General features: G+C 45.3%; 1 protein-coding gene across 1 annotated transcript; it reads right to left on the bottom strand.

Moving 5' to 3' along the window:
- Nucleotides 1–2,517: 2,517 nt before the first annotated feature.
- T265_15554 (hypothetical protein) lies at nt 2,518–5,150 on the bottom strand (the record flags this gene model as incomplete). Its single annotated transcript, XM_009178588.1, has 3 exons — nt 2,518–2,788; nt 3,790–4,161; nt 4,655–5,150. Coding segments are annotated over 3 exons (1,023 nt in total), but the record flags the coding sequence as incomplete, so codon positions are not given.
- Between the last annotated feature and the right edge of the window lie 6,394 nt (nt 5,151–11,544).

Below are 11,544 nucleotides of genomic sequence, written 5' to 3'. Positions count from 1 at the left end.
TCTGTGGACTACCTGGTAAGCAATACTTAGACCGCTGTATTATTTCGACCCAATTCTTAGCACCAAAATATCCTAGACGGAGTTCGTTTAACAAACATCTTTCTGGCTAGACAGGCCGTCAGTGGAAATGTACCTTGGTCGAGTCATTCAGCTGGCTAAAACCATGGGGCATCGTCAACGTTAATGACAACATTTATTGTCCAACTTGCTAAACTGTTTGATACAAGGTTCCAGTAGAGGCAGGTTACTAAAGGCGTACACCTACCTCAGTCTTAAAGCCACGTAAAGCAAGTCTAAACTGAATCGCTGGATACCTTATCACAAGACATGTCCCAAGGGAACGAAGCTCTCTGCTCTGGCAGAGCGCCATTCTGCACTCGTTCAATTTTCCGACAAACTTTGTTACGAAAAGCCGACTGGGGAGGCGGAATGCCCCGAGGGTAATGTGTACATCTCCACCGGAAAGTAACAAATCGCTTCGAAAAACCGACCTTGCAGGTAGTGTGAGATTTGGGAACTTTCAACGGGAGTTTAGTCCCGTACGTGACGCTAATCTATGCTGAAAAGCCGAGAAGCATTGTAAGACGGTCTCATCTTTAGTGGAAATCATTGTACTCCAGAGTTTCTAGCCCCTCTCGTAGTTCGACATTCAACCAGTCTGCCACGAACGGTTGAGCAGCGTGTGATTGGTTCGCACTTGGCCAATGCCATTCATCCTTCAAGCATTGTACAGACGGTCTCATCTTTATTGGAAATCATTGTAGCCCCTATCGTAGTTCGACATTCAACCAATCTGCCACGAATGGTTGAGCAGCGTGTGATTGATTCGCACTTGGCCAATGCCATTCATCTTTCAGTCATAGAATACACATCATACAGGCACTGACTCCTCGAGTGACGATTTCTCAGATGGAAGGCCCGATAACCCTGTGAATTATACTTCCTTTGAGCTACTTATTTTTTGTTGGCAGTGTAAGATCTAATGGCTTCAAATGGAGATTTCCTCCTGCAAGCGAAGCCGATCCGTGCTGAAAAGTGAATTACTGTACAACTTTATCATTCTTAATGGGGATCATCAGCAGTGCAATCCGCACTTTAATTTATACCCTATTGATTTCCGAGTAAGCGCGGAAAAGGGTGAAACATTTTCAACTGTCAGTCACCTCAGCCTTTGGAGATCACCTCGGCCGACAATTATTGAAGCTAGCGAATGAGCACACACGTGCTCACGCTCTGCTAATAGCACCGAGAAGCAAATCTCCTAACTGTTATATCTTACTCCTATTACCGCTCCAGGGCCTTAGTATCAGAAAAAGACCCTCCAAAAAGCAGCAGCGAACAATCGAGTGCAACAGTTACAAGGGATCTCGCGCTATTTTGAAGTTAACTTCTCATCGATTCAGACTGTTGCTGAATTGGTTGAATGACTGACTGAGTGACCTGGATACTTTCCGGCTTCCCTATAGCGATTTTGGTGAACCTTTAGGGTCTTAGCGGGCTTTTGGCATTCTGGGGTCGTTTTCGGGAATCTGACCTTCCTGACAGTTGTGATTAGACCAGTTGAGCAAGGTTTCCTCAGACCTAATGCGATGTTCAGGGTATGCAAACAAGCTAGATACCGGTAATTTAGAAATGGCGCCTTATTTACTATTAGACCAAACTGGCCAGTCAATACTTTCGACTGGGCCTATGAAAACAGTATCAAAAGGTGACTTGAGGAATATAGTTACCTATTTGGCTAAATGTCAAGCCATTAGACAAATCCAGCCCCACTCTCAGATGGCGTTTTGTTTCTCCCGCGAAACGGGACTTGAAGATGAGGGAACTCAGCTGTCACCGTGCTATACTGAACACGGATTTTAACCGTACGGTTTGGTGAACAGGTTAACAATGACCGAGGGAGTGAACATGATCACAGACCTCAGTCTTGGAACGGAACGCTCCAGAAGGACAGGCAGAGAGGGTAGGACGGGAATCGGAGGTGGGATATACCCGAGTCAACGGGAATACGCATTTCCACCAGAAAACAAGGCAACCGCAGCATATGATGGCGGAAAGTAGTACAGATATAACATGGCGCGTGGTATCCGAAATTTTGTTTGTTACTTAAATGAAACACCAGTTTATTTCCCCAGAGCGAAAAAACAGCCCTCCGGCAGTTGGATTTCCACGTTTATGTGAAAGGAGAAATCAGCACCCAAACCCAACCAGCCTAACAAGACGAAGCACAAGTTAACAAAGGGAGGGTGTCAAAATCCTCTGGTAGTTATCCGCCATCTCCCCCGGGTATCAGTAGCAGTCGATGTAGTCAAACTAGTCACATTGCTAGAAAACTGCCACAAACGGACTTTGGATAAAATGTTACAACGCACTGAGGTACAATTCAACGGGACTTATCTGTCAACAGTCATCCACAAGAATCTCCCAGAGCAAATTATGGGGATTAATGGCAGTCGTTTACAAGGATATTTCATACGAAAGAGCTGATCGCATGAGAAGGATCAGACAAATTAAATCACCCGTTGTACAGAATTTCTGCAACTTGGTTGGAAACGGGAACAGTAAGCTCCAGTCCAACAAATCTTACCTCCAAGGCAGACAGGATGCGGAGTAGATTGGCGATACCGGGTCTATCTTCAGCATTGTAGCTGACTCCGAGCTGGGAATCGGTTTGGGCACGCCGGACTTTCAGACGGATCTGGTCAGGTGAATCTGTTAGGTAGATGCATCCACCCTCAGACGGATCAGATTTGCTCATCTTTTTGGTGGGATTACGGAGACTGTTGATCTGTCAATGATCGATGGAGGACATGATAAATTAGTAAATAAGCACAAGTATGGAAACAACTCGCGGTACATTTCACGTTATGGTGGTCTGGTACTTTTCAGAAACACAACTACGCCAAAGCCCCAAAATGATTCAGCAAGTAAATAAGCACACGTATGGAAATAACTCGCGGTACGTTTCACGTTGTGGTCTGGTACTTTTCAGAAACATAACTACGCCAAAGCCCCAAAATGATTCAGCGGGAATCCAAAAATGACCAACTAAGATAAGTAATGAACTATACACAATTTTTCGGGCCTTCTGCCAGAGGCCAAATAACCCTCGGAATACCTTAAATTGATTCCGGACCATCTTGGAATTTCTGCTGACACACTTTAGAACACCTAAATAGCCATCTGTAGAATTCAACCTAGAATGCACAAAAAATGTCAACATATCTTGACGAGAAAATCACAGTTGCGGGGAATGTTCATCAGAGCACGCTCTAGGAACAGTCACGTTATTCTGTTGGAATTCAAGACTGTGGATGATCCACTAGGTCCATATATTGCATATATGCAAAGCGTCTACACAAGACTGGCTAATGCCGTCTTCAGCTTTCAATTAAGACAATCCCTCAGTGTAACTGTGTATCAGTTGCTTTCGTTTAAGGCCGTAGACCACACGAATGATCCTATGTATATCGACTCGACCCGAAAAGATTCTTGCTAAATACTTATCTGTTTGCTCATCACAGGTATCACAGGGGCCTCGTAAGCCACGGAAACCTCTCGAATTATCGAGCGTACAAGATATTCGCCCCTCTACAACAGCCCAATCGTGAGAGGTACTCAAAAAGCTTCACCAACTGGGCTTCAAATTAACTTCTTTAAGGAATTTACTCTTTAGAGATCCACATTGGGGTCATACCATTGTACCTGGCGGGGAAAAACGTTCCACCAATTCAGGGATTACCAAAACTGCCCACAAAACAAATGTGAGTATCACACTGAAAAACATACTTTTGGGGCGCCTAGGACCAAACCAGTAGGGATTCGTAAGATGGACGCTAATGCGGGCCACCTTGTGGTTGCTGAGCGGACGAGTTCACGCGCAAGCTCAATATGAGCTGTTTGGTCCGCACCAACAGGAACGACGTCAGCACCATACAACAAAATATCAGCAGCTTGAAGCACAGGATAGGTGAAGAGGCCAACGCACGCGCCAGCAGGAGCTGAGTCAGGCGATTGCTTGCATTTGGCGTGCGGTGGCGCTTGCTCATTCACAGAATGCAAACCCGACTTGTCTCGCCATTGAGGTAGATGAGCTAATCTCTTGGGATGAAGAAGGAGAAGAACGAGTAACCAAGAAACGCCACCAGACAAATCCACAAACTTGAATATAAAAAGGAATGCACATTAGTGATAAGCCACTTCAAGCAGGATTCAAAATACTCAGGGGTCATGAGAATCTGACGTCAACCTTCTGCGCACTTGAAATAATCAACAATGAATGGTTTACAGTTTCTATTTCCGACAAAAGTCGACAAGACTTGCCAAAAAAAGGAATTAAAAGACTTTAACCTGGATCGTAACATCGCAAAGTCAGAGTTTCCCTCGACCAATTAGATTACCTGCGACCTTCATCGCTGTGGGTTTAGCCAGGCTTTGAAGTCTGTTTGTTGGTTTCTGCAAAAGATAATAGTTTCAGTCAACTGTCTGAAGACTGAGTGTTGTTTGATTAAATGGCAAAGCAAGTCAATCTATTTAAGCCACTCTATCCGATCAAACACGTCCTCAAAAGGCGACAACTACCGACATGGAAATGTATGACCATCTTTGGTTCAGGTTCGTAGCACCAATGCAACAGAACGACGATGTCACTTACGGAAATAGAACAGCAGGACCCCAGGATCCAAGCTAACTCAGTATGACCTCGAACAGAAGACTGTGGGAAAATCGAACAGATAGGGTTTTCACCTTCATCCAGGCAGGCGCACAGTACACATGCTAAGTCCCACACGGCCTCTGATAACAAGGTGCTTTTCATTGAAGTAAGAGCATGTAGATCTGCAATAAGAAGTAACAGACCAGAGAGGACTCCGGATTTTTTCAAGTCCACACACGGTTTGATAACACCGAGGTAATTTCCGAGATGAGGTATGCCAGTGGGTTGAAGGCCTGTGAGAGCTACTTGCCCACTGAGCTTTCTTCGGCAATGATGGCCAGATCGAGTGACGATTAGCCCGATTGGGATACACCGGAACATAGCCAACACATTCAAAAGAAATGCCACCGCAAATCGACTAGGTCAGTAGAGGTTGTCCATTGAGAGGTCCTTGTTGTTAAAAGAAACCAGTGACGGGATTACCTCCCACGGAAACGCTAAAACGAAAATATAAAGACAAATGATATACTTTTCCCTTCAGCTTAGGACTATAAATTGCACTAATAGCTCGAGATGGCTCAGTAGTCAAGGTGCAAACTAAGTGACCGGAAAGTCCGTGGTTCGAACCCAACCTGGACTGTTCCTGTCTAGACTTCAGCAACCTACCAATATCTCTCAAAAATAGTCCAAATATGCATTCGGGGAAACGTTGAAAACTTAACCTGAACCAAAATAATAGACTACTCCCACATTCGTGAATTTGGGTGAGGTGCGTCTTTTAAGATTAAATCTTCATGATGCTCCATGAGCTTGGCTGCCGACGTGGCAACAAATGGTACCTAACCTGTGACCGTACTGTCAATAGCTTTCCAGTGTCAGACTGGGCATTTAGAGGTTTTTCGACCGCAGAATGCTTCAGGTAGGTCGGCTCCAGGTTCCTCTATCTTCTTTTTTCACTTTAAAACTCAGTGTAAAGGGATAGAGGTTGTGGTTGCATGGCGGCGAATCATGCGTATCAACTGAATTTGTTGTTTCTGAATATGGCGACATTCGTGAAGAATGCAAAGTTCGTGTTTTGCTTCCTCTAGTTATCTGATTGTCAGTTGGTCCCTTGTTGTTCCTTTTAACTACTGATCAGTTAGCAAGGAACCACCCCCTAAAGTGTCTCCTTGCTACGATGTGACAAGTAAGAAAGCTATTAACTCCTAGCGGTCTCCATAACAAAATGTAAGATCACGCTCTCTTTCATATCTCCACCAACTCGTAAGCCATTGATCCCCATAATGATGTGGTGGAAAGTTTCGATAAGTCCCAAGCTTCTAATTCTCCTCCTATAAGAGCTTGGTTTAAAAAACTGCTATGAGCCTAATTTGCCGTGTAGTGCAGTATGACTTCTCACTACGGAACATTAAACAAAACTGAAGCGTTCCCTTGGGTTGTGTGCTTCTTCTTCTGAGAGTTTGCGTACCTCCATTCGAATATTGAAGTTCAGTTCAACCAAGTTTATCAGCGACAAACCATGTACAGAGGGTACATCGTTTGAAGCTGCTACAGTTGCGGTCACCGGAAAATAGGAGAGAAGAGATATAGCCAGGCTTTGTGGGTATCGCCATAATCAGTTCATCCCTACTGAATCAGTCTAATTATTTGAATGAGTGAAAAACTGAGTATCTAAGCACTGAAAACAATAGTTCTGATATAAGAACCCTACAAACCACATGAGTGAGTGTCATCAACCATTGACGAACTGAGCTTTGGGATTCCTATCCAGGGGGGGGGGACGAAATTCGCCAACTCGACTGAGTTTACTAGTTAGCGTTTCCAGACTTCATTCAGGTTGCCTACAAGCAGCACAGAGTTGATCGAAAGGAACTCTGAGAGGTAGATGGTCCTAGAAATACACGTCCTAACAAGCGTAGCTCATGCAGCGTGAGTAGCACTTCTATCGTGAGATACCTTTCTTCGTAAAATAATCTGGCGTTTGTCAGGACTCAGTGTGTTGACCAACCTAATACTATATGGATTCTGCATGGACATCCTCCAACACAGCTCACTGAGTTGCTGAGGTAGACAAACCATCGCACCATGATGAGGTTTAGTTTGTTGGTGACGGTACCCTCACTGACTTGACAGATCAGTGGTCGTCTGTTTAGATTCCAAATAAGAAATCGGATGATACGGACACCATGCTTTTTTGCTGCTTTCTGGGTTATATTCCTGGTTGATCAAGGGGTACAGGTAGGGACCACAAAATCAACCATCTTCCTATAGCTGAGCAGCCAGGAACTACACTGCCCACATAAACGTTGCAATCAGCTTTAAATTGGGGGAACCTGTCGATGGTCGTGGGAACATCGTGCCTCACGAGAATCACTGTTTGCTCTGGTTGATTTGACCTCATAAATACTGTCCATTAAGTGGGATCAGAAGAGTTCACAAATTTCCAGAACGAACTGGCGTATATGCCCGAACTGAACTCGTTGAGAAACATCGTAGATAACTAGTCGGATACCCCACAGGCATTACATCCTGTAAGTGTCCATTCACGTGATTATACAACACATCGAAGATGCAGTCACCGGTGGTCAGCCGGGTTTTACTAAATGCTCAACAACAGTCCTACGAATATGGACAATGCTATCAATTAGCTCAAAGTGACACTGCACAGTTCTGTGAGATGAGATCACGAATAGTGGTCTGGATGTTCCTTGGAAATTTCAGAGAGTTTTTGGCCAATCAAGGCAGCGAGACGAAAAGCCAAGCAATACTAAATGTGAACTAATAACCAGTTTATTGAATCTTACTGAATGTCGGGTGGGGACTTCATCCACCAATGCACCTGGCCCAGCTCTCTACCTCCATTCAGCCGGGTTAAATGCTCAACAACACAGTCCTACGAATATGGACAATGCTATCAATTAGCTCAAAGTGACACTGCACAGTTCTGTGAGATGAGATCACGAATAGTGGTCTGGATGTTCCTTGGAAATTTCAGAGAGTTTTTGGCCAATCAAGGCAGCGAGACGAAAAGCCAAGCAATACTAAATGTGAACTAATAACCAGTTTATTGAATCTTACTGAATGTCGGGTGGGGACTTCATCCACCAATGCACCTGGCCCAGCTCTCTACCTCCATGCAAACTTGCCCTGAGCACATAGCTGTGTGTAAACACATCGATATCGTTCTCGTCTTCAAAGATGAGGAGGCACAGGTGTTTTTGGATGAACTGACCAAAGTCATCCCATCCTTTGGTATGCACTTTGCTCCAACGAAGTGCAAGGTCAGGCTCCTGGAATTGCAATCAGTCAATTCAATCAACTCATCAGCTATAAACCGTGTGCCATAGGTATAGCTGTTGCAGTTTCGATTACCGGAAAACAGGAAAGTGGAACATATAGCCAAACCTTGGAGGCAAATGCATGTTCAGTTTGTTCGGAAATTGGGTAGCTATGCATTGAAGGCGATGGCTTTGATGCACGAGCGCCACTGACTGTGAGATTGGGCCACTTCCGCCAATGTCATCAACCACAGGTGATTTGAGTCCCGGGGTCCCCATACAGGGAGGCGGCTGTTGCCCACCCGACTAAGTTTACTGGTTGGTACATTCGTACTTCGTTGGCAGGTCATAGATTGTCCACCTCTCGGTCGTTTTCACTCAGCACAGGGGTTGGAGAAAAGGGCTCCGGGAATTGCAGTCACTGAACATGCCAAAAACAATCCAAGGACGGACGCTCGAAGTTATGGAGCGTTTCACGTACATAGAATGTTGTATTAGTTTTGAGTGTATTGTGACAGATGGAGTCAATTTATGAATCTGTTCGGGTCACGTTTTCTAATTTGGGACATCTATGTCCTGAATCTGAAGGGACGTCTGTCAGGCTGCAGTAGCGGCTGTTTTGTTGTACGGATGTGAGACTTGATCTGTTCAAGCAGCGGAACTGAGATGTCTTTAGGTGTTCGAAAATCGCTACCTGAGGACCATGGCTCGTGTGGGTTTGTGTTGGAGAATCCAAAACGAGACAATTAGAAAGCGAATTTACCGTTGTGCAAAGGGGACTTCCACTGAAGAGTGTATCTGGAATCAGGAGCTGCGTTGGTTAGTAAATTTATTGCGTATGACGAACCATCGTTTGTCGAAGAGGGTGTTGTTTTCCGAGCCCAATTCAGAGTAGCGGAAGCAGAGAGGTGGCCAACTCTTGAACTGACAGAAGGGCATGAACGAGATTACGAAACCTTTGGATGTAGTCGGTTCTACTCGCCTACGAGGATAGGGACCGCGTGATCTCCACTTCGCCTGGTTGGAGACGCTACAACATGTGGCTACTGATCAATGTCAGTGGCGTTCTTGTTGTCAGTCTCCATTCAGATTGCCTGAATGAGTGTCTGGATTCGTAGGCTAACACTGTCTTTTTCTGTCCCTCTATTCTTTTCTTCACAAGGCTTTCAAATAAATCATGGTTGTTCAGCAGCGAAGCATCACTGTTGAACAATGATGTCATGCTGTCGATGTAAACACAACCACCAGGTAGTTATGGGGTCAGATGGCCGACAGAGCTTCTAAGGAGTGGCCTTTCAGGTGAGTACCAATACACGCCATGTTACACTTTGGTTATCCATTAACCCGATATATATTGTTTCAAACCAAATATGCTTATTTTAGCCGTTTTATGAACAGATTTCGTCTTATTGTGAACCCTGTGTGAACCAATTAATATACATTACCACAAAATTCGATTTTCTACACACACTTATCATCTGGAGGACCAATCACAAAGATACGAATGGTCCTTCTAGCTTCTACAGAAAATCGTTTAGATGCAGTACCCTTTCGGTGCTTCACTGCTATGCCACCCGTGGGAAGCACGAGGGCTGGGATACTGGCAAGCTGCCCAAGCCTAGATGGAAGTCGAAAGGCAGGTGTCAGGTTCGAAACCAAACCTTCAGTAAATTCGCGGCCTGACCACTGAGGCACCTCGTCCCCAATTTCTACAAAAGGTGTCAAGTTTATGTACCGTGTCTGCCACTTTGGTTGATTTATATGTACGTATTGGCGATGTACAACCTTGTTTACCGAGTTTTGGCTAACGAACTCTCTTTCTGTTTCTGATCCGCAGTAGTTGTGAGCCTTTACCTTCGGAAAATCACTGTCCCGTGGCACTTCCATAGCGTGCATACTATATGTTTGGCGACCACGCAAGGATGTTCAGTACACATAGGCAGTTCTACCGTAAATTCCCCGGCTCTATAAGTGTTCATACAGGTCATAGAGAAAACACGTCCAATCACACACTGCCGAACGCAACCTCAGCATCTTGACTGCTCCTGTCTAGGCTTGGGCAATCTGGCAGTATTCCAGCCCTCGTGACTCCGTCCAGTGACACGGCAGCTATGCACCAAAAGGGTGCTACAGCTGAACGACTATCTTATCATTATTTGTCTTACACAGCAACCTCTGAACACGTTCACCAGTCTCACACAATACACTACTAGCACCGGCCGGTTCACGTGAGCCATGGTACACCGGGAACGAAGTCCTTCAAAAGGTGGACCGTCGTAACGGCCTGCTATTCTGGTTGAACTATATGCAAGTATCGGTGATGTAAAATACTGTTTACTTGGTTTCGGCTCATGAGCTTTCTTTGTTTCCCGTCCACAGAAATTGTTGTGAACCCCTAACTTCAGAAAATTACTGTCCCCTGGTGCTTCCATAGCGCACATACTACAGTCATTAAACCATCAGAGTTACCAGTAACCACTGCTGTAAGTTAAGTGCGTTCACGGTGAGGGAACACTGTCTGTGGAAACCCGGCGATTATGCCCGGGCCAGAGGAGTATGGATAGCATGGGTGTCTCACAGTAACCACCAGAGATACGCCATAAACACGGAGGGGGGACTCGTTTAGCTTCTTCCTTGACAACACTGACATAGCGCCAGCTGGCCCGTCTGTCGCGGTGGTCCGTCTAACGTTATAATGTGCGGTGCTGGCCGTGTAGCTGACTCCGAAGAAAGTATTCCGAATGTACAACCTTGCGTCCTGAAATCTTTCCAACTTTGTATCCGCAACAGTCATCGTAAAACTTCAGACGAAAACTGACCAATGGTGCGTACTAAAGACGAGTGAATAATAATCATTTGTTCGTAAGAATAGACAGGAGAATCGAGATGCCGTGTCAGGGTCGGGATCACAGAAATTATAAATCCGCTTATGGAACATACGAAGAAATGTCACGATACTAGACCACATGCGGAAAAACATACATGCAATATTTAGGCATATAATAAAACGGCTCAAAAGGTATTCACCGTTCTACAGGTGATTCGGTGCACCTTTCCCCGTATTGCTCACATTGACTGCCAGATACTCTAAGATGCCTACGTCAGACCGCTCCTTGAATATGCCAACCAAGTTCTCTGCTCCAGGATGCAAGAAAGACCTAACCGTCATTGATCATTGTAGTAACGGTATTTTCCTCAGCTTAGTTCTCGGTCTGAGCCTACCAAGCTAGCCTTCACGCCAAAACAACCACCAAAGGTGCACAAGGTCTATTAATGCCCAAAACAAAGTCAAGAACAGTTGTACAGTGCTTCGTATATATAGCGTAAGCGGTTATAACTTTCTGGAATTTCTGACGCGTTCTGGATGCGACATTGGCAACCGGCATTTGGCCAATACTGGGTCATGATTAGCTGTTGGGTCCAGATTGTTGACCAATCAGATCTCGTCTTGATGCCGGACCGGCAAGCGTCCCGAATTCTGGGCCAACCTCGAGCGGGCCAAGCTTATCGTTATCGGCCGTAGCAGCGCCTAAAGACGTGTGGTATAGTGGGATCCGTGTGGATTCCTGCCTAACACATCGCTCTTGAAGTTTGTCGACGTAGCTTCGAAGC

Source organism: Opisthorchis viverrini (genome assembly GCF_000715545.1).
Source record: "Opisthorchis viverrini unplaced genomic scaffold opera_v5_598, whole genome shotgun sequence".
Taxonomy (NCBI): Eukaryota; Metazoa; Platyhelminthes; class Trematoda; order Opisthorchiida; family Opisthorchiidae; genus Opisthorchis; species Opisthorchis viverrini.
This window is presented reverse-complemented; position numbering and strand designations above follow the sequence as displayed.